Source organism: Kwoniella bestiolae, chromosome 6, assembly GCF_000512585.2.
Source record: "Kwoniella bestiolae CBS 10118 chromosome 6, complete sequence".
Taxonomy (NCBI): Eukaryota; Fungi; Basidiomycota; class Tremellomycetes; order Tremellales; family Cryptococcaceae; genus Kwoniella; species Kwoniella bestiolae.
This window is the reverse complement of record NC_089246.1, coordinates 113,905-136,856: the sequence shown is the minus strand read 5'-3', so window position 1 is coordinate 136,856 and position 22,952 is coordinate 113,905. Positions and strand designations below refer to the sequence as shown.

The 22,952-nt window shown below is 45.6% G+C and overlaps 7 protein-coding genes across 7 annotated transcripts; 3 read left to right on the top strand and 4 right to left on the bottom strand.

The window, feature by feature from the left end:
- Positions 1–593: 593 nt before the first annotated feature.
- On the bottom strand, positions 594–2,036 carry I302_107259 (uncharacterized protein; the record flags this gene model as incomplete). The annotated part of the gene is made up of 5 exons (XM_019193612.1): positions 594–808; positions 890–1,062; positions 1,337–1,612; positions 1,669–1,689; positions 1,801–2,036. 5 exons carry the CDS (start codon positions 2,034–2,036, stop codon positions 594–596), a joined length of 921 nt encoding a protein of 306 aa, XP_019045089.1.
- A 558-nt stretch (positions 2,037–2,594) lies between these two features.
- On the bottom strand, positions 2,595–3,916 carry I302_107258 (uncharacterized protein; the record flags this gene model as incomplete). The annotated part of the gene is made up of 6 exons (XM_019193613.1): positions 2,595–2,833; positions 2,898–3,070; positions 3,140–3,265; positions 3,337–3,612; positions 3,682–3,702; positions 3,768–3,916. The coding sequence occupies 6 exons, from the start codon at positions 3,914–3,916 to the stop codon at positions 2,595–2,597; spliced, it is 984 nt and encodes a 327-aa protein (XP_019045090.1).
- A 1,058-nt stretch (positions 3,917–4,974) lies between these two features.
- I302_107257 (uncharacterized protein) lies at positions 4,975–6,321 on the top strand (the record flags this gene model as incomplete). Its single annotated transcript, XM_019193614.1, has 6 exons — positions 4,975–5,123; positions 5,211–5,231; positions 5,306–5,575; positions 5,662–5,787; positions 5,853–6,028; positions 6,107–6,321. The coding sequence occupies 6 exons, from the start codon at positions 4,975–4,977 to the stop codon at positions 6,319–6,321; spliced, it is 957 nt and encodes a 318-aa protein (XP_019045091.1).
- A 493-nt stretch (positions 6,322–6,814) lies between these two features.
- I302_107256 (uncharacterized protein) lies at positions 6,815–10,776 on the bottom strand (the record flags this gene model as incomplete). Its single annotated transcript, XM_019193615.1, has 19 exons — positions 6,815–7,095; positions 7,209–7,245; positions 7,342–7,538; positions 7,640–7,679; positions 7,770–7,888; positions 7,979–8,106; positions 8,189–8,404; positions 8,476–8,548; positions 8,601–8,663; positions 8,722–8,832; positions 8,896–8,936; positions 8,999–9,098; positions 9,175–9,347; positions 9,458–9,569; positions 9,647–9,868; positions 10,011–10,083; positions 10,135–10,229; positions 10,365–10,583; positions 10,686–10,776. The coding sequence occupies 19 exons, from the start codon at positions 10,774–10,776 to the stop codon at positions 6,815–6,817; spliced, it is 2,391 nt and encodes a 796-aa protein (XP_019045092.1).
- Positions 10,777–12,042: 1,266 nt separating this feature from the next.
- On the top strand, positions 12,043–15,312 carry I302_107255 (uncharacterized protein; the record flags this gene model as incomplete). Its single annotated transcript, XM_019193616.1, has 7 exons — positions 12,043–13,193; positions 13,299–13,459; positions 13,532–13,627; positions 13,702–14,013; positions 14,147–14,458; positions 14,572–14,711; positions 14,872–15,312. 7 exons carry the CDS (start codon positions 12,043–12,045, stop codon positions 15,310–15,312), a joined length of 2,613 nt encoding a protein of 870 aa, XP_019045093.1.
- A 508-nt stretch (positions 15,313–15,820) lies between these two features.
- I302_107254 (uncharacterized protein) lies at positions 15,821–17,985 on the bottom strand (the record flags this gene model as incomplete). Its single annotated transcript, XM_019193617.2, has 6 exons — positions 15,821–15,896; positions 16,196–16,563; positions 16,791–17,084; positions 17,279–17,388; positions 17,563–17,635; positions 17,773–17,985. 6 exons carry the CDS (start codon positions 17,983–17,985, stop codon positions 15,821–15,823), a joined length of 1,134 nt encoding a protein of 377 aa, XP_019045094.2.
- A 442-nt stretch (positions 17,986–18,427) lies between these two features.
- I302_107253 (uncharacterized protein) lies at positions 18,428–22,764 on the top strand (the record flags this gene model as incomplete). Its single annotated transcript, XM_019193618.1, has 9 exons — positions 18,428–18,643; positions 18,723–19,289; positions 19,357–19,415; positions 19,491–19,513; positions 19,584–20,554; positions 20,717–20,806; positions 20,968–21,199; positions 21,417–21,560; positions 21,665–22,764. 9 exons carry the CDS (start codon positions 18,428–18,430, stop codon positions 22,762–22,764), a joined length of 3,402 nt encoding a protein of 1,133 aa, XP_019045095.1.
- Positions 22,765–22,952: the final 188 nt, after the last annotated feature.

Genomic DNA, 22,952 nt, shown 5'->3' with positions numbered 1-22,952 from the left:
GTGATCTAGTAGGTAATGTCAGTGTGAAAAGGTCGATACGAAGAGATAGAGTACACTCTGATGCATCGACCGTTTAAGCTTTCATTCAAGTACAGTGCGGCCTTCCAGTGTATTCTTTGCCTCATGTCTTCTTGACATCGCATCAGGAACGTTGACAGAGAGATCAGCAACTCAATCTCTGAGGTCGAAAAGCTTTTTTGTTCTCTCATGATATAGTGGAGACAGGCCAGCTGTCGATCTGTCTGAAGAAGGAACGGTAGCTGTGGGCGGTATCGCCTAGAGGTAGGAGCGAGACGGTGACTGACTCTCAAGGCTGGTCCTAAACCAGCTGCTCAGATGATCCAAAAAGTAGCTGGCATATTATATAACATACGAGAAATATCAATAACGTCAGCTCAAATTGCGTCGTACGAATCACTACAGATATATGCATGTACCTCTGAACAACATTCTCAATAGAAAGGGATTACACTACGTTCTGAGTACAAGCAAAAAGCCAAGCTACATCGATCGAATACAAATAAGCTACACCACAGACTCAATTCTACAAATGACACCATTACTGTACTTCCGATACAACATGTCATGTAACATTATGGTTGGAACCTCTCATCAAAAATATTCACCTTCTTCGAATCCAAGTCTCGACATAAACCATTATCGCTAATATCCCCCTCGAGGAACTCTCTGTAGAAAGGTAATCGCATTGCTTCTTCGGTAGGTAACCAGGTATTCCAATCGCAATCGAAATTTGGATGTTGACGTTGAAGTTCGACCAACTGATTATGCAGTCTGATTAAACGTTTTACTATAGAACAAACTCATAAGCAGAAGCCCAGCGAATGACTAATAAGAAGAGCCTGTACTGTAGTGTAAGGTATGGACTTACCGAACAACCTCACAGCTCTGACAGTGGTGGAGAAGAAAACTGTCTGAGCACATGTCCAGCAACCTATGCCGAGGTGGTATACTGTTATTAATGTGTGTAGACTACTTCGACCTCTGTCCTCCTGTACGATTCGTAGGATACATGCTAGAAGGTTACTGTACAATGCGACTTCTCTACAAGATCAGCATTGAGTCAATCAGCATGAGCAGCTCTGAACCTGCAATTCAACGTTGAACGAGGTAGACTCACGTGCTGGCAATCATATACCTCTGAGGATCTTTCTTATGGAACGCATCGATATGGTACGCCAGAGGGTGAACCATGAATGACAGTACAAACGGATAGCCTCTCGTATCTTTCGAGAGTGAAAGAGGCTGTGTTGAAATTATTTCTTCAGCTAACGTATCTTTTTACCGTCAGACCAAGAACGGGAACACGTTCACTCACATATTAGCCCGATCCTTCATCTCTCTAGCAAGGTACCACCTCTCCTCCACCGTCTTATACAAGTTCTTCTTCTGCTGCGCGATACCCCATAACTCCGACAGACTCTGCTCCCCACCTGCCGCAGATAGTCCCATGGACTTATCAAGAGGTATATCCAGCAAATCTCGAATTAGCAGTATCTTCGTAGCTCGCGAGACGTAGGAGTGGTTGAGCTGATAGGTCGACTGGGTGTAGTAGTCTATCCGAATGAGGGGGTAAAGGTGAGGGTAACCGTAGCTTGTGAGAGTATATAGATCAGCTATTAGGGCTGATGCAGGCTGAAGGTGACGTACAGTGGGAGGGGTTCTTCGTTACTATGTGATACAATATGCAAGCATCAGCTACCATCAGTCCTACTATTCAACGGACGATTGACGCGGTTTCCATAATTTGGTGAGGGTGAGGAGAAACAAAACAAAACCCACTGAGCATCAAACGGCACAATCCTCCTATCCGAGTTCATATCTTTCGTATCCTGCTGTATCTTCCAATGGTAGACTTGGTATTCCCACGATGTGAACAGCTCGTCGAGAGTGAGTGGTCGAGGAAGGTACCGATGAGTCTCGACCCCAGCTTCTTCGTCCGATTCAGTCTGGGTCTCAATCTCGGATTCGGTGCCATCATCGTTATCGTCATCGTTCTCGGGATGGGGTTCGACCATTGTGAGATATTTCGTATGTCAGGTGAAAGGCGGATATGATTGGGCTATCTATGTACAGTATAAGAATGATAGTATAGGACAGGTCGAGTGAGTGTCAAAGTAAAAGGTGATAGTGTAACTAGCTGATTTGTATTGGAGAAAGTGAAAAGATGATGTAGGATGATTGACATCAGATGAATGTTGATGAATGCATGAAACCGTCTCCGCGTGCGACTATGTATCCTCATCTTCCGTCTCAAGTCAGCTCAACATCTAGCCACAGTCACTTAATATATAACACAGTATCTCCTCTCGGAAGTTGGGTGTACCGTTGACTCTGGATAGATTGTAAAGGTATACGTATATGTATATGCATATGAATGGTTATGAACAGTTATTTCTACTTGGGCATATGATAATGTATATAGCAAGATTTTTCTCGACCATTCGCTTGTTACCATTCCTCAATTCGAACTAATAGTCCCACGCATGTATATCCAACCAATACAGCATCTCATCTCCAATGTTTTGAACCCCAGAGCGTAGATTGAGCCTACGTGACGACATGTAAGACGATACTTACATGTCCATATCCATTCCCATCTCCATGAACCTCATCATCAGCAAGACATCCACTGGACTCATCTTCGTATCTTGTGATTTATACTCGAACTGTAAAAGCTTTTCATCGGGATCTCGGTCCTTGCAATACTTGATAAGATCATCGTGAAGTTTACGGAACTCCTTGCTAGGCATTGCACAAGTTCTGGCTGTATCGAGGATATCCAGCTTGCTCTTGATTTGTGCGATCCTTCGAACTAGGTTGATAAGTGGACTGTCAGGGCAGGGACCGCAGCATTGCAGGTGATGAGATAGACTTACGAGTGGTTTGGAGAGATCCAACGTCCATTGCAAAGCAGATCCCCAGGATACTCACCCCTGCTCTGTAGCCAATATCAAGTAACTTGATCTTCTTCGCTTTGGGGTATCTGGTCTCGTTGGCTTTGATCATCTCGAGAATGGTCGCCATGATGTTGTTGAAGATCTTGCACTCCCTGCAATAGTAAAGAGGTCGTGTGAGCTGTGCACGCTATCCAGTAGAGATTAATCATCGTTCGAATCACATCTTAGCGAGCTGCATCCTAGCAATATGACCAGCAGGGAAAGCATCCAAATGATAAGGAAGACGAGCAGACCACCCAGTCTTGTATTTGTCGAGAGCCTCCATCCGTTCTCCATCTTGAGAATGCCTATAATTTCATGCAAGTGTAACGTCAGCTTCGGTTTGGTATCCCTCGACATGATATTCAGAAAGACTCACTCGTTAGCTACCTCTTTTGCTGCTTCCGCATACATAAGCTTCTTGCCCAAAGGCATATCCTCTCGATCCGACCCGTGGTACATCTCCCAAAGTTCTTTGAGAGTTTTTCTTCTCATGAAGGGGGGAAGGTCACCTTGCTCATCTCCAACAAGAAGGAAGATATCTCGAATGACGAGAAGTCGGAGTGATCGATGGTTGTGCAACTTGATGAGGGTATCGTCAGATTGTTTATCATGATCGGTTCGAATAATAGGATAGATTGAAGGGGTTTTGCCACTAGAACAGAGAAGACGAGCTGACGTTAGCACCAATCTTTATTCCACTGAATCATCAGTGAAGACTCACGAATGGATATTCTCGTGGTTGCTATCGACAGACATCAAGTCAGCGTTCATCTACCCTATCAGTGCGAAGGTTGCGATGTCACTCACAAAGCAAAGGTAGGTAAGGTATCTCTATCAAGAGTACCTTGGACAAGTTTTGCCTCTCGAGAAGGTTGATCAATCATGATATTCCAACTCGCCCATAATTCGGGAATGGTGAGTTGTCGAGGAGTTTTACGGTCGTATAAGTGAGTCATGATGATCTTGAACGAGTTGCAATATACTGTTATGAGAATATCTAATAGGAGTAGGACAAGGGGAAAAGATATTTATTGAGTAAGTAGAAGGAGAAAGAAGAAGAAAAGGGGGAAGAGGAAAGAATTAGAACCAGCTTATATATAGTTTTTGTTTTTTCGTTCGTTCGTCCCCTCGATATATGATGGAGCAGGTAGTGAGGCAACGATATTGAGGGTCTATGCATTAGTCTCGCAGCATACTCCCACTCACAGGTCTGAGGTACATGTCTCATACTCTCAGTAATATATGGGTCTGAGCTGAAAAATGCTACTGCGCCCCATCAGAGTAGCACACTGAGTTACAATATTATACGTGTAGCAACCAAGTGCACGATGCCTGGACCAACAATATTTTCGAAAGACTGACTGGGGCGTACTCAATATTGAGGTGATCAAATCACGATCACTTGCATCTACTGCAATACAATGCATAATCATTGCGACCTCCCAAAGATGAGACAGGATTCGTGCACCTTCAAGTGATTGTCAAGTCGGTTTATAGAAGGAGAAACATGGGTCAGGCTCGTGTCATCTGTAATGTACTGTTGAGTTCTGCTACATTGCATGTATTTGTTTCACTTCGAAGCTGGTGAACACAAGTCTTCCTGAGAAAGAGGTATGATGGATGATGGCAAGGTAATTGAAAGATCCATGGCGCCATGGAATTGACACTCACCCAATCTTTGTTACTTCGCCTACGCCACAATTGGATGAGAAGGGATGGTCGATGTGATCCTTCGCACGGACCTCTGAGTTCTGATCTATGATGAAATCTCAGGGTGTATTAGTGGTCGGCTGATAATATTGTACACAAAAATATGACATTGTTATGGTGATCAAACCAAAGGACCCCTCCTCGGATCCGAGATAAAGTACCTGTGATCATTAATACCTATAGCATAGGGTATAAATACCTACTGCAGCCGTTCATCTTCCTCTTCTTCTTCCTCTTTGCTTTATTCTCTCTAATACTCCAACAAGTTATAACAGACATTTCCAAAACAGATCTAACACACAGAATGACCAAACAAGCAGATAGATCGATTCCTCGACCTCTAACGATGAGTGAACTTCGTCAATGCTGGTCACTCGTAGTCGATGATGCGGAGAAGGAAAGAGCACTGGCTAGGGAATTACAAATGGCTGATCTCCTTCCCGAGCTCGCAATGTAAGTTTTTTTCTCGTCAACAATCTCGTACTGGCCGTTCATATATCATCCCGAGAAAGCTGATCATGGCATTTCACTGGTGATCAGGAATGACTCAAACATTGAGAAGTGAGTTTTCTTCATGTCCACAACGATTACTAATCAAACTCCTTCCTTTTCCTTCTTCCCTTCCTTGTACATAGATCAGCTACTCCCTCAACCTATCCTATCGTCCGAACTTCCTACGACCTCTGTTCCACCGAACAATCGATCGAGCGACAATCGATGCGATCTTTCAAGCTCTGTGTCCTTCGAGATATCATCACTGGTGTCAAACAAGATTACTTCGGTGAAGTCAAACATGACAAATTCCAAGAGTTGCTCAAAGGATGGATGAAGGACGATCAACCCCAAGTACCAGATTTTGAGTTGTGCTTAAGAGATGCTGTCGTTATGAAAGACAAGGGAAACGAGTAAGTCAAGCAATCGTTTTTCCCTAAGAACTGGCTTTGAAAGGAAAAGTAATGACATGAGTGAGGATGTTCAACTTTCATGATAGATCCTTCCGAAGAGGCGATTACATGAAGGCATTGGAGATCTACGTAAAAGCTTGGGGCTGTCTCATGCCTTACCATATCCATGCTTTTCCTCAATCCGACAAGAAGGTGCTCTACTACGGTAATCTGTAAGTTGCGCTCTCATCTACGAGAGTCAGCATGCTGAAGGTCGTCTATTCACTCTGTTGATCAGAGAAAGCCAACTTTTCAACAACATGATGATCTCCCTTATTAAATGGTGCGAGACCGACCCGCTCTTCAACCAAGAATCAAAGTTCGCTTTATGGGGAATAGCTTTGAACTGTGGTCAACTCGTCACTGAACCTATCCGAGCGGCGACTTTGGATGTTAACACGATGTATAAAGCTTGTAAGTCTTCTTTATATCCTCATCAATCACAATCATGCAACGTGGTGCTGACCAGTACAGTATATGTGCGGACTATAGGCGAGAGACTTTTATACGTTGCTAAGAAACTCGAGGAAACTCCCAACCATCCTCTCAAGGGACATTATGCTCTCAAAAAGGCAAGTATGGACCATTACAAGTACTTTGCCGAACATCTCAGGGACGCTCCGAAGGAGGAACTCCTTTTCAAGTGGGACGAGAATGCAAGAGATCGATTCGTCGAATTGACTACTCAAGTCAGAAGTCGATCGTAAGGGTGAAGCAGTGATGATGATCAATCTGGATAAGATTCTCTTTAGTGTATGTATATCAATATGAGATTATGACAAATGTACAACAGTTCGACAAAGAGAGCACATCCCATTTAATCATCGAATTTTGCAGATATCATTGGAAGCTTTCGCGAGATGTATTATATACATGATGGATGTAGATATTACTCTAGAGCACGTCAATGATACCAAGTGCCGATAATATGCATACAAGCTAAAACATTCCAGTGCAGATACACCATCTGGATTGATTGACAATGCAAAGATTCGTCTATAACACACACGCGAAGAAGTTATTGAACATTGATACTTCGTCCGCACTTCACGGCCTCCTCGGTGTCCCTTCGTTCGAACTCTCACACAAATGGAAAGACACCAGTTCAAGCTCCTTCCAACTATCGTTCAATCGATATAACCTTTCCACCATATCGTCCCCAGGCAATACCATCTTGACATGATCAGTCCAATCACCCCCTCAGTCCTCAGGTAACAACCACAACCTATTCAACCTCCTATCCGCCTTTTTCTTCCGTCCTTTCGTCTGCTTAACCAGAACATCAAACTTCTGCATCACATATCTTTTCTCATCAGAAGTCATCTCATCCGACTGGATTACTGAGATATCAATCAGAGGACCTTGTAATACTTTTTCAGGCGATTTGCGGAAATGGTCTCGTGTTGATTTGGCCATGCCGTACGCCGGTAGGACGAAGACTCCTAAGGCGCCTGCTGCTGGTCGGGCTATTAGGTTTACATCTGAAATCGAACACATCATTAGCGTACTTTCTAACAGGTATTACATCGCCACTGTACTGCATGACATTCTATCCGACCTTTCAATGACGTTCATGGGACTGAAGTCAACTTACAGCTTTTACCTACACCCTTTCCGAATCCTTTCAAGCCCTATATCCGTTCAACAAGAAAAGAAAATGAGTGACGGTCAGTAACAGCCTTATAGGATGCATCCAAAATCCTCTTGACTACCTTGAAGCCACTTACATCCTTCTGCGCTCCAGCGATAGGCTCAGTGACCAGCCCAGTGATGGCATCCCCAACTCCCCAGAATAAACCTCTGCCTCCTTCCTTCAAGCCCGATGTGAAATCGGTGACTCGTCTCTTATCTCTAGTTTCGGAATTCATGAGCTCAGGTACGTTATCGAAACCTTCGTACAGGTCGCCTACGATGTTTACAGCCGCTGCGAAGAAACATTAGAGCTCAGTCAGCATTGTAACCTACTAGCCTTTTTGGCTGAGCCACCATTGATGGGATACCGATGATTTTGAAATTTTGACATACCTTTTGGAATTCCTAAGAAGGTATTGACCGCTCCTTTGTGCTATAGCTTATGAGTCAGCTATTAGTCTTCCACGCCGAGAATCGAGATATGTAACCACCGAAAGGAATGATGATGGTAGATTCAACTTACAGGTTTGTAGAACAGTTCTGCCACACTTCCAATCGTATAAGTTATGGTATGGAATATCCCACCGGCACTCCCCGTCCAAGGTCCCTCGTGATGTCTCGAGGTCTCGTATTCTCTCGGGCCTATCGCAGTGGTATCAACAAAAGGGCTTTCATTGCTTGCAGTGTGATGAATAAGACATAGAAATAAATCTCGTCAACACCACGACTCACGGTGAGGAATCAGCTTTTTCAAGTCCAATTTCTCTTCCTTAGCCAGCAGTCCAGCTACTGCACCAGAGAGTTTGAGGCAGTACTGATCAGACCACCATATCGCCACTCTCGAAGGATCCACATCGCACCTATGAGAGAGAAACCAACCGACTATCAGCTGAGAGGTGCTTCTCAAAGGAAAAGGTCGAACGGAAGTGAGATATGCCTCACCTCATATCCAACAATGGCAGATGTTTATGAAAACTATCCACACCCTTCTTCTCGCCATTTTCCAGTCTCATCTGACGTCCCATCTCAGCTGCTGCCACTTGTGCCTTGGGCGAAAGGACAAAACGGATTGCCTCTGTAAGATTCGCGACGTTGAGATGTTTGTATGGGATTGGCGATGGTCCAGCTCCGCGCGCATGAATTTGTTCGCCCCAGAATCTAGCACAAAACGATATGAGTTGATTCCCCAAAGCAGGACATGATGATACAGCTGAAGCACGCATACTTACTTCTGATCTCCAAAGAATGGGACTACTATCGTAGGTAAACCATTCTTCAAACCAATGGCGGTCGTACCAGCACCTGTTTCAACGTATCAGTCCTAGAAGACAGCGAGATACGAAATCTTACTGACCACCATGATGGCATACCGCCTGAATCCTTCCTTCAGCAAATAACCAATCGTGTGCGATATTGCCTTTCATTTTGTCTCTTTCATTAGCTCGGTCAAAAGTCTGTCATATAAGCTGACTAACCTTTAACAATCAGAACATCTTCTGGAGTGTCCATATCGTCGCCTAATCCTGCCCAGCCAGAACTGATGATTGCTCTCACCCCAGCTCGTCTTACGGCTTCGAATATCATTTCTACGAGTCGTCGTCAGCAAGGGTAGATATATTCAAGTTGAAGGTGTTAGATCATGAACTTACCTGTCATCTGGCGAGGATTATCAATGACAATCGATCCGAATCTGTCACCACGTTCAACACCAATCCTGTATGTAAGGGTGCCATTGAGGAGTGCTATACTCACCCAATATAGATGGGTGCTGGATTTCTACCCAGGAACTCCACCAATTCCTTATCGGGTGTGTAATTACTTTGATTCTCATAGAAATAGAATCCCGAGATATCTGAACAGATCCAAATCGAAAGTCAGTCTGAGCAGCGAAGAAAGGCAACTGAATCATGATTTTGTGAGCAACCCACCTATATTCTCCTTCCAATCTTTTGGCTTGGGAACCAATCGATCACTCCAGCAGTACGTCCAGGGTATCTTCATTCTATCTAGCACGGATGGTCCGAGTCTACTTGACAGTGAATCTAAGCCCAAGATGGATTTACGGAATTTGTTGATCACTTCGCCTAAGCCCTGCCACGTTCTATGCAAACTTTCGATCAGCATGCGACGTTCTACCTATCGTACAACGATACTCGCCGGATTTATCATTCGGCCTGGCGTTGAGATCGGAGGTTTTGGAAGATCACTCACAACATATCGACCAGTGCATAAGAGAGATAATTGCTCAATCCCGGCTCAGCGTTACTTTCCAATATATTAGCCAAGGGATGTCTAAATGCGGTGGAGGGTGACCATGGCATCGCTTGGAATACATCGAGATCAGTACATGTAGTTCGCCATTGCAAGCGGTGTTACAATTGTGCAGAGGGGACGACTCACTGAAACTCATATGTAATGGTATACCCAAAGCCTCAGCGATATGTATATGACCGAATGCAGGAGGGTTACTGATAATGGCATTTGCCGTGAATGGCCTTCCAGTTAACTGGTCGGGGCAAAAGGTGGATCGATAGAATCCACGTAGCATATCGGAGGTCATTCGTTTTTTGGAGGGGATATCTCCGTTCGTAAGTGATTCAAAGCCTGGTAAGAGGCCTGGGTCTATCCATATATAGTAAATTAGCTCTAACCCGTCTGACTTGCTTGTTTGACCCCAAATATCTCTCGTCAAAGTAGCTTTTGTGTTTGAGTTTACGAGGGATATGGCGCATGTGAGATCTGCTGAAATGGATGTCAAACTCACTCTTCACCATATAAGCCATCAATTCCTTCGGATCACCTCCAACATCGTAAAACTCCAATCTACCTTGCAATCCCTTGCCTTTCCTATCTACTTGTCCGTTCAACAGGGTGTTCGCCCCTCTCACCAAACTCGCAAATTCACCGTGCGAAGCTATCCTGACTGTATGTCCATTCGATCGGATCATCTCAAGTGCTAGAGAGATATAAGGTTGGACGTCGCCTTGTTGAAGAAAGAAGGAAATCAGTAAACATCATGTACATGTACGATGATGTGACTGGTTTTTACAATCACCGCCAGCCACCAGGGGGTCTATTGAGTCGACGGACAATGTAAGAAGTGCCAAAATCTGCTCACCCCTCGAGCCCACAATGAAGATAACGACAAACATCTCCGGACAATTCCTCCAATCAACCTTATCAACCCCGATCTCTCTAACTGGCTGAGCATACCCTTCAGGTAAATCAGGTAACGTTTTATTCAACTTTAGTTCTATATTCACTGTCCCGCTCTCCGATACCTTCGCATGGGAGGTCATCCCTGGTCCCACCGTCGTGATCTCTCCCGGTACTGGAGCTGTGAAGAGAACTCATATGTCAGCTCATGCAGCCCTCATCATCCCACGCCATACAGGAGGAAAAGAAAAAGAGTATTTCCGATGATGTGCGATGAACGCACCTTTTTCGATGAGATCATCTGAATTAAACTCCTTATCCAGGTATGGCGGAGGGCTCGTCGGAGCGGTCGAAGACGAAGATGAAGATGCCATATTGGATATCGCGATATCAGACGGAGAAGATGGAGGGATCATGCTGTGCGATTGTAAAGAGTCGCCGAGAAGAAAGGTGAATTGTCAATGAGCCTCAGTGGGCTAGGGCGGTTTTCAAAACAACTGAAACGAGCAAGGTAAATACTTGATTTAAGGAAGAAGAAGACCACACCGAATGGAAATTATCGGATTATCAGATGATTGACTAAATTTGGTTTGTCTTCAGTCATTCTCAACTTTGTCAACTTTGTTCATGTATGTAAATTAATTGAAAGAGTACGATACGTCGATCCCACTGCATACTCTAATTCGATATACGATGAGAGCAGATACTGTCAAGGTCAGTCATGATTTAGTTATGTTTGCACTGCTTCGAATAATGAAATAACGTATGTTTGGTTCCTCGCGTCGTTTCCCCGATCTTTCCCCCGTCGGATTCTCCGCATGATTCCCCCTTGTCGGTACTGTATCTTGCACCACAACTGATGATATGAGTGTTCTGACACTGCATCAAGCGGTCTTCACTAAAGCCAGGTGTGTAACATCAAAGATCTGTCGGAGATCGTACTCTTGGCGGTACGAGTGACATCAGTCTAGTTGGTGAGCATCTGTTGTGCGAAGATGGCCCGTACACATGTAGTGATATCTGTGATAACACCCAGGTCCCTGCATCATCATAGTAGATGCACAGCTGAAAGCTATCCCGCACTCCTAAAGCTATCAAACAGCAGTATACTATCCTGCTCAAGACCAAACAAACTCGGTCCTTCATCAATGCCCAACATGCATTCAACATCTCCGCACTCTTGGGCCAGCATCTCCTCTTCCATCGTCGGGTACTCGTACCGTGTATATCGGACATGCCCGACCAGACACGCCGAGCCAAGCGCTGAGCCTGAGGGTCTTCTCGCATCATTGTCATCCCTTCCTTCCCTTCCCTCCTCTCCCTCTTCCTCTCCCTCGGATGAACAGAACAGAACACCTTATTAACCTTGACAGCCTTCAGCGTACGGCCTAAGCCACTCGAAATAGACTAAACATGCTTAGCATCCCCATCACATGATCAGATGATACCACTTCGGACAATGTTTCCCCCGTACCAACTCACATCCACCCGGTAGGTCCAACCCGAAGAACCGGATCCACCTAGATTAGATTGTATGATGCTTGTTCATATATACCAGCCAGGTGCTTATCAAGCACTTCCCTTCACGTCTGCATCATACCAAGGAGTGATAATTCACCGTTTCACTACCCTCAATCGACATGTCAATCCAAATCGAAGCTGTCCAAGCAGAGCACCACGAGTCAGGTTTTGGCATCGGTCATTCCTCGCCTCGACTCTCCTGGCGATTCACCTCGACCGACATCAAGAATTGGAAGCAGGTTTCGTATGAGATAGTAATTACCCGAGAGGGGGCTAAGGAGGAGACTTACAAGGTAGATTCAGAAGATTCCGTGTTGGTACCATGGCCTTCTAAACCGCTTTCTTCTCGTGAGATTGTGGATGTAAAGGTCAGATCGACAGGAAATGACGGGAAGAGTACGGACTGGTCAGAAATTAAGATTGAAGCTTCCTTCTTGGATAGGAAGGAATGGAAAGCCAATCTCATCTCTGGACCTGCCCAAGAAAAGAAGGATGAACCCAAGAAACCCTTCCGGCTTCGCAAATCCTTTACTATCTCTCAATTACCCAATAAGGGGAGATTGTACGCTACCGCCCATGGGTTATACGAAGTAACCATCAATGGTAAGGTAGTAGGTGATCAGGTCCTAACACCCGGTTGGACAAGTTACAAATATCATCTAAACTATCAAACCTACGATATCACCCCTCTACTTCAACAGGGGAAGAACGAGATAGTAGCCTACATCGGTGAAGGGTGGTACGCTGGTAGACTTGGTAGACCAGGATCAAGGAATGTATGGGGTGATAGACTAGGTTTTATTGGACAGTTGGAACTAGATGATAAGGTGGAAGTAATTACGGATGAATCATGGGAGAGTCTAATGGATGGTCCAGTCAAGAATTCTGAGATTTACAATGGAGAGATATTCGATACTATCCATGACGACTCCACTACCAAGATCACCGGGACAACGATCCTCCCTTTCCCAGAAGCTGAACTCATCTCCTCCGACGCTCCACCTGTGAGACGAGTAAAGGAGGTCAAACCGGTCGAGATCATCACGACGAAAAGTGGAAAGACAATATTGGATTTTGGGCAGAACCTCGTAGGATGGATTAGGGTCAATACCGATTTGGAAGGAGATGAGCTGTTTATCAGGACGGCGGAGGTACTGGAACATGGTGAACTTGGTGTTAGACCGCTGAGGACCGCCGAACCAAATGATAGGATCGTACTTGGTGGAAAAACGAAGGGGTGGGAACCGAAATTTACCTTCCATGGGTTCAGGTGGGTTCTTCATTTCTTTTTACCTTTTCTTGCCACTCCTTTATTCCCCCTGAGCGATATCTTTTCATCGGGTCAATCTGATGGAGTTGTTGCTTGAACCCGCAGATACGCCGAGATCAACGGAGTCAACCCCACTCTCGAAGACTTCACAGCCATCGTCATCTTCTCAGATATGCGAAGAACAGGTACATTCAGTTCTTCCCATTCGATGATCAACAGACTTCACGAGAATGTAGTATGGGGTATGATGTCTAATTTCGTCTCGAGTGAGTATCTGGTCAACTTCGTAATCTGCCATATCCACATGATCGCTAATCCTTTTCCCGCTCATATCATAGTCCCCACTGATTGCCCCCAACGAGATGAAAGATTAGGTTGGACAGGTGATATCCAGGTGTTCGCACCCACTGCGAACTACCTATTTGATACTTCCGGTAAGCTCTCCCCCAGCTATCCCTACCGTTCACAAATCCTACACAGAGTAACTGATATATACATGGGCGTATAGGCTTCCTGAGCGGATGGCTCAAAGACGTCTACTCAGAACAACAATACTGGAAAGGCGTCCCCCCTACCGTCGTCCCTTTCGTCCCGCCCAACAAATTCAATGATCCCTGGCCGAAACCTCATGCAGTATGGGCCGACGTAGTAGCCATCACCCCTTGGGATTTGTATAGATCTTCAGGTGATCTTGGGATCTTGGAGGGTCAATGGGAAAGTATGAAATTGTGGTTGGATAAAGGTATACCAAGGGGTGAGAATGGGTTGTGGGATCCGTTGGCTCCGCTTTATGCAGATTGGCTGGACCCTAATGCTCCTCGTGAGTTTGTCTCTTCTCTGACATGCATATTCCTCCATGTTCCTACCACGTATTATCACCCCTATAGCATATGCTCGGGTATGATCAAGACGGAAGGGGGATGCTGACATGCCAATTTAACCGCACCACACAGCCCAGTACCCCGCCCACGGTCGAACCGATACTCACCTAGTAGGTAACGCCTACCTAGTATACGTCACCTCCCTTGTCGCTCAGATCGGTAAACTCCTGGGTAAACCTTCAAGCGAAACATTCAAATACGAGCAAGACGCAGAGAAGTTTAAGGAATTGTTCCAACAGGAATATATAACGTGTACGGGTCGATTGGTATCTGATACGCAGACTGCGTACGCTCTGGCGTTGAAGTTCGGGTTATTGAGGGATGAGCAGCTGGAGAGGGCGAGGGAGAGGTTGGAGTATCTTTGTAAATGGAATTATTTCAAGGGTGAGTCGTATTTCTGGAATAGAACGATTCCACCATATCAGATACACCGTCCCATGTAGAATCAACTTGATGTTATAGAGGGGAACAATGCTGATGAGGTTTGCATATCACAGTATCAACCGGTTTCGCAGGTACACCGATCCTCCTCCCCGTACTATCCGAAAACGGTCTTCAACATATCGCCTATAGGATGTTGCAGGAGAGAGATAATCCTTCGTGGTTATACTCGGTCGGGATGGGAGCCACGACAATTGTGAGTGATCTCTCTTCTTCCCAGTCCACCCACGTTACTTGAGAGCGTGATTTCGTACGATAAGATGCTCCATAGGACTTGATCTTCTCATTGTGAAATGGAGTTGCTCGTGTATTTGTCATTCATGGACATAGCTAATCCCCCAAACCTTATACCTCAGTGGGAACGTTGGGACTCGGCCCTCCCCGACGGTTCCATCAACCCCGGTCAAATGACCTCATTCAACCACTACGCCCTAGGCGCCGTCGCTCAATTCATGCACGAGTCCATCGGTGGTCTCTCCCCATTGGAACCAGGATGGAAGAAAGTCCTCATTCGCCCCCAACCAGGCGGGACAATCACCTCTGCTTCGACCTCATTCTCTTCCCCTTATGGGACTTATGCTGTCGAATGGAAGATTACAGGTTCAGGGAAATTGAAGGTGAGTATCGAAGTTCCCCCTAATGGGTCTGCCCGGGTGGTGTTACCGGGATTGGAGGAGGATGATATAGGAAGTGGGAAGAGGAGCTTCGAAGTAGATTGGGAGAAGGATGAGAGATGGCCTCCTAAAGGTATTAGGGGACCGCAGAGCGTGTTTATGCCTGATGAGTTTGTGCCGTAAATGTGTGTTTACATTACAAAGATTATTTCATGAAGTTGAATGAATACGTTGCTTGATGGACCAAAATTCCCCAAGTCCATGATTGTACTGTACCGCTTACCAGATAAGAGGACGGTTTGCTGGTAATCGTCGACGGCTGTAATGAGGAGTCTCACGGGATGAAGTCGCAACGTCAAGTCAGCTTTCTGCGTAAGTTGGCATCTCTGAATCTTGGTCGTTCAGAGTCATTTGGATTGTGGATTGTTAGAAGGTTTTAGCAGAATCAGTAGATAGCGTATGAGATACATGTAGCATGCTTTTGCATTTACCAAATACCAAATAAATATCTGGTATGACGAAATCTATCGTCGTATTTCCCCCAGTTTTCTGGAGAGATCGCTCCCACCACCAAATTGACCCTTGCACAAAGCGCATTGATCTTTGTGATCTTGCTCCTCCGACTATCCCACTGTCAGTATTTCGTCCCTTCCTACAACGGTCAACGTAGAATGCCCTTCCCCGTTTCCCCCTATAAAGCTTCCGTAGCGTCTAATTCACCGAGTAACATGTTCGAGTCCTTCGATCCTGTTAGGATGATTGGTTCTCTACGTTTGGACAAATACCGAAAACTTATCAGCTACTATTCTTTTCTTCCCACTTCAACTACAGCCTTTGATGTATACCCAGTTTCCTTCCCTCATCTTCCAACGCATTAACACTTGATTCCGCATATTACCTTCAGGAGAAGCAAATTCCCATTCCCATTCCCATCCCCATCAAGGACAGTCGCTCCGCTTCTCTCACATATAACCACACCTCCAACTCAACACATCGCCCTTCTCATCTGTACCTTTCCCCACCCCATCCCCACATCTCAAGACATTCGTATGAACCTCAAACTCACCTAGGATGAAAATCAACAGCCGTAACAGTCCCCTTATGACCCGGCAACTTATACGCGATCTTCCCCGTATCGACATCCCAAACAGTGACCGACCTATCCCCACCGCCCACAGCGATTCTAGATCCATTATCATGCTTCGTCCAAGCCAACTTGATCAGGGAACTTTCGAACCCTGCAGGTGCGCCTGAGAGGGAACGGTATACCCTCATGGGGTCGGAGGAGAAGGGTTTCACGTCGTATATGATTAGGAGGGAGTCGAGGCCGTACGTGCCCAGGTAGTCGCCTGAGGGGGAGAGGGAGAGGGAACAGATCGTGTCGGTGTGGCCGCGGAGGGTGTAGAGGATGGTGGAGGAGCGGAGGTCCCATACCTTATAGCGTGGGGTTAGCAAGTGTACATTTATGGATGATGTAGATAGTATCGGTAAGTTTGAATAGCATCCGATAATCTCAAATAGTCTCGAGTTTCAATTCTGAGTTTTTCCGAACGATCCTCTTCTATTGCTCGGCAAGGCCCAAATCCCCCGATTCTTCTCCTATTCTCTCTCATCTGCCCTTTTTCTCAGATCTTTCAATCCAGGTGCAGACGATGACTCACCTTCACCTCATTATCAACCCCACCCACAAAACACTGATTCCCATCCCTACTCCACTCAACAGCCGTCGCTGGACAATCCCTCTCATCGTCAAACTCAGCTACGGGATTCTGCTTCGAGTCCAGACTGAAATCCCACACCCGTGCTATACCATCATCACCACCTGTTAATACTAACTCCCGCCCGCCAGAGATGGTCACTGCGATGCTGTTTAGGGGACCGTAGTGCGCTGAGTACTTGGTTATGCGGGATCCGGTGCGGAGGTCGGTGGAAAGGAGAGTGCCGTCTGCTGAGCCCTGTGGAGGATTGGGAGTATTAGTACAGTGTTGTGATGTGGATTGAGATCAGTGAGGTGATGGAATGGAATATTTGAGTTCACGCGAGGGAAGAGGGTTCGCTCTGAAGTGAGAGTAAAAGCGCGACACGATCGCGTAATGTGCTTTCTGCTCTTCTGAACGTATATCTGTCGAGAGAGGAAAACCACACTCACCGAGTAGATGGTCTCTGAATCTAATGAATATGCGATATCTAAGATAGCAGTCTTGTGTACGTTCGGTATGATACCGTAGTTATCATGTGGTGGGTATGTTTTCCATAGCGCTGTTTAGGAGTCGAAGCAGATTTAATCAGTTAACTATCCTACGCAGCAGCCCCGTCAAATAATTCTTGCAAACACATTCTCTACTAAAGTCCGTGCCATGGTATCTTCTAAATGGCGACCTCTTCATGATGATCAAATCTGTAAGGAAACAGATAGCAGTAAACACCACTCACATATACTTCTATCCACCGAACACGCTGCCAACGTCTGACCTGATGGATCGAATTTACACGCAGTGATTTCTCCCTACATTGTATGAACAAGAGCATCAGTTACACCCATATCTATCTACCGAATCTCCATTGCATAATGAGGAATGATCCATCGAACTTTTCTTCCTCCATAACACTCCTTACTCATAACGTGATAAATGAACCACTCACCCCATGAGCACCCGTCAGAGATACGATGGGCGCTTCCAGCCCACTCGTCCTCTTCACACTCCGTATTAAAGCATTTTTCCTTTGCCCCTCTCCACTCGAGGCTACAGTCATGGTCATGGTGTTATTGTTTTCGTCATCTTCGTCTTCTACCCTCGCTCGCTTGATTATGGCTGATCCTGGACCTGAAGGGGGTGGTGATTTCCTGACTGACATGGTGGGTGGGGGGATCGGACGGTAGGTGATGACGAGATGCAGGGAGGATGATGCTGATAAGCTATGGATATCTTGATGTTGAACAACGAAAGTATGATGGAAGGATATAGTTGAGAGAGAAGAGAGAGCAAGAGCAGGATATATACTTATACTCGTACTCTGTATTGAAAACACAATGACGTGGAATTGATTTGATGGTTTAATTTGATTCCGTCTATCTATATATATACGAGATGCTTATCACTTTCAGGTAAATGGGAAGAGAGAGCGCGTCTATGGGGTGTTACGCTTGTTATTAGACTGAACATTATGAGCTATTTATTATGCTACAGCCTTATGCATACTTATCTTCTCATCTTCATCCTCTTAGCATACTTGTACTGATCACATCCCACCCTCTATGCATCTCAAAACCACTTAGGACAGCACAAACCCAACAACGATGAGGACGCCCACTCGTTCCTCCTCAAAACCACTATCAGTGCGTTCAGGTGTATCGCGTACTCCCTCAAAATTGCCTCCTCCTTCTCCAACCCCTCAACATGTATCAAACGATATACCGATAGATCCTGCACTGCTTCAAGATGAAGACGATATGGAAGATGCAGAGGGTGAACTGGTAGATGAGGAGTTGGATATGATCCACTATACTGGTCAAGTGAGTGGATCTTTTATCTCTTTGCGTAATGTTGAGTTGATCTTTTACGCGTCTTACTTTTCATTTTTCATACTCACAGGATCATCATCATCATCATCATCATCACCAACTCAATGCAACAGCATCTTCATCCACATCTTCCAACATTTACTCTCACATACCCGCTCCAATGACCACACCTCGTATAGACATCTTCACCTCATCCAACGGCACCACTACGCCCATCGACATGCCTTCCCCAAGAAAGAGAGCGAGGGTAGCTAGATCATCTACCTCTGTATCTCTTTCCACACCTGGACCGAATGGCGACTCACATACACATGGGCAATCGCGCTCAAGACCATCCTCATCATCGAAACCACCTCGGAATAAACCCAATCCCAATATCAATATCAATGGGAAAGGCAAGGGAAAGGGAAAACAGATAGTAGCCAGAGAAACGATATGTTCTTTCTGCGGTGGGACAGACCAAATCAATAAGCTCGGTCAGAAGGAGTTGATGGTTTCCTGCTCGACCTGCGGTAGATCAGGGCATCCATCTTGTCTGAATATGACTCACGGTCCGATATCCAAGAGGGTGATGACGTACGATTGGCAGTGTATTGAATGTAAGACCTGCGAGTTTTGTAAAGTCAAGGGAGACGATGTGAGTTTATCATCTTGTAATCAGTGCCGTATGACTCTGCTGATGACCATTGCAACGGGGTGAATAGTCAAGATTAATGTTTTGTGATACCTGTGACAGAGGATGGCATAGTTATTGCTTAGTCCCGTGGGTTGATTTGTCCCTTACAGCTAACCCAGAAGCGAAGAATTTCGAGCTTATAACATTTATATTTGACAATAGCGCGCTAGCCAAACCACCCAAAGGTGTTTATCTCGTATATTTCATTCTCGCACCGAAGAAACCTACTAAAGCTATTCCTTTGTCATTCCGCAGGATCATGGTATTGTCCCAGATGCGTATCCGAAAGCTCGCCTCTCCCATCCTCATCTTCTCGCCCAACGAAACATCCTCCAACAACGACAAGCTCATCATCGCGTAAAGCCATATCTGCTCTACTAGACACAACAAGTGTATCAACACCAACTGCCAGGCCTAAGAAAGCGAGAGCGAGAAACACAAGTGAAGTGTATGGTGAAGAGGATCTTCCAAGTTCTTCGCAGAGGATAAAAGTCAAGTTACCCAAATCTCTCTCAGCGTCTGAAAGAAGGAAGAAAAGGGGTGATACGGAGGATGATGAAGGGACACCAATGATAGTAAGGCTGAAATTGCCCAATAAAAACAGCAACAAAGAAGAAGCGGTAGCTGAGCCTGAGGAGATACCTGAGGAGGAGAAGGTACCATACGGAGGGATCATAACAGGTCAAGAAGCAGATACGTCCAAGACGGAGATAATAGAAAGGGATAAAGAGGAATTTGAGCGATCCAGAAAATTGGCTGAGAATAAGCTAGGTGGTCCACCACCCACTTTATCTTCTTCGACATCACTGGAATTGGGTTTCGGATCAGGTTCGCCAGGACCAACAACACCTTCTACACCTGGACCAAGCAAATCTACACCTCTGAACACTCCCACGGGGGTATCAAGGATGAACTCTTCCTCCGCCGCATCCCTTTCCAGACCACTAAGAGATAGATTACTCCAACAATCTGTATCTCTCAACGATACTTCCTCACCTGCCTCTGGCTTCCCATTCCCCTCTACACCGCATCTCCATCATCCACCGAAAGAAGATACAGGCAAACTTGAGAAGATCAACAAGATTAGATTCGGCCAGTTTGATATCGATACGTGGTATTCTGCTCCGTACCCTGAAGAATACGTTTACGTACCCGATGGGAGATTATGGTTGTGTGAATTTTGCTTGAAGTATATGAAGAGTGGGTTTGTGGCCGGACGACATCGGGTGAGTGGGTCTGCACCTATCTGATTGACCCTATGGGCCGATCGAACTTAAGTGGTTCCTCGATGCTTTCCGACGGCCTGTATTCAGCTGTTCCTACCTGATTGAAACGAGAATTATGTGCGTTAAGGTATAAAAGCTAATCATTGCTTGCTACTCTGTCAGCTCAAATGCAAAGTTCGACATCCACCTGGAGACGAGATATATCGAGATGGGGCGGTATCGGTATTCGAAGTGGATGGAAGGAAGAACAAGGTGAGTTCGGTGTCATATCATCGTTGACATCACCCTTTTGATATACACAGATGTATACCGTTGTGGATTTATGCTGATGAAGTTCATCTTCACCATTGTCCGCCATCTGCTAATCCCGTTATACACAACTCATCATCCTACCCCTCCACTACTACCCACAGATATACTGCCAAAACCTCTGTCTACTCGCCAAGATGTTCTTGGACCACAAAACTCTCTACTACGATGTCGAACCGTTTCTTTTCTACGTTATGACTGAAGTGGACGACCTCGGAGCGAGATTCGTTGGATACTTCAGTAAGGAGAAGAGAAGTTTGGATAATAACGTTAGTTGTATTATGACGTTGCCTGTCAGACAGAGGAAAGGGTGGGGTCAGCTGTTGATAGATTTTAGTGAGTACGGATGTTTCTTACTATGCATTTCTCTGGGTCAGAACGTGAAGATTCTCCCATTATCGGGTTATGGTGGTCATGGGTTGGATACAGTTCCTGAGCAGTAGAGGAGCAGGGTATACAGATCGTGTTAGGCAGGATACAGGGTGTACCGATCTAGCGATGTCACTTAGTATGGGTTTCGACATGACGTGCTGACCATGCTCCCCACCATTAGGTTACCTACTATCCAAGAAGGAAGGTCGTGTCGGATCGCCAGAGAAGCCTCTATCTGGTTTGGGTGCAGTCACGTACAAGGGGTACTGGAAATTAGCTATCTTCAGGTACCTCCTTGCTGCTTCACCAAATGTGACTATGGATGGTGAGTAACTATGTTCGATCATCGTTTGTCAACCGGTGGCTACGACTATACTCCTTCCATTGGCACAATGTATCTTCCAATACTGATTGTCTCCCCCATCACAGATATATCCCTCGCAACGTCCATCACCCTCGAAGATATCTATTCCGTCCTCACCTCCGAAGACATGATCACCCTCTGCGAGCCCACGCCCTCCGCACCATCGTCTCAATCGCTTAAAACACCCAGATCGCGAAATAGCCATAATAACAGGGTAAGGAAGAAACCACCCACAAGCCCCCAACAAGACGATAAAGACGTCAAGATTCCTTTACCCTTCGAATACTCTATATCAATTGATCTGGAATATATCCGAGCGGTAGTTAAGAAGAATGATGAAAAGGGATATCTGGTATTGAAAGCTGAAAGGCTCAAATACCACCCGTTCTTGGTTACTAGGAATCCTACCTTGACGACTGAACAGCGTACGGAAGCTACCTTGAAGATCATCGGGCAGTCTGCCAACACTGTCAATGACAACGGGATAAATGGTGGCTCTTCAGCAGAACAAGAAGAAACGCCTCTTCCAGAACCGCCAACAGAGGAGGAAATCATCAAAGGGAAAGATCAAGCTACGTTAAACCTCGTTGCTGAGCTATCGCAGAGTCCTGCTAGATCACTTAGACGGAAGAGGGATGAAAGTTCGGCCTCGTTGTCGGTTTCACCCATGAAAAGTTTTAGATCGAGGAATGGAGTTGGAGTTGATTCGCCAAGTAACAGGAATGGAAGGGAGTTGAGGGGGAATGCGACTTTACCTGCCATTGCACCCAGTTCGTTCAATGGATCACCTACTAAATCTGTTGAAGATCATTTGCCGATATTGAGGAAGGCGTCGAGTCTGAATGGATCGATGAGTTCTAGGAGTAGAAGGAGGATTATAATGAGTAGCGATACGGAGGAAGAGGAAGAGGAGGTGGTGGAGATGGATAGGTTGGGTGGGGGTGATAAGCTCAATGGGAATGGCGATGGGAATGAGAGCGTAAGAGATGACGTGAACGTTAATGGTGGTGAGAAAGTGCATATGAAGAATAGTGAGGATGGGATGGTACAAGGGAAGGAGCAAACTACAAATGTGGATGTGTTTGATGAACAGGGGAACGAAGAGGATGCTGAAGGGGAGGATGAAGATGCAGAGGGGGAGGACGATGAGGAGTATTTTGGGTAGTTCGTGTACGTCAGAAGAAGAAGAAAAGTGATATATCTTTGTTATATTATGTATCATGTTGAAGATGATTTGTATAATTCATTCAAGGGGGATAGTCAGGTAACTTCATTAGGGTTCATATAATGACATTGCGAAAATGCAATCATATGGACTATATGATGCATCTCAGTACAGTACATGTATGACTT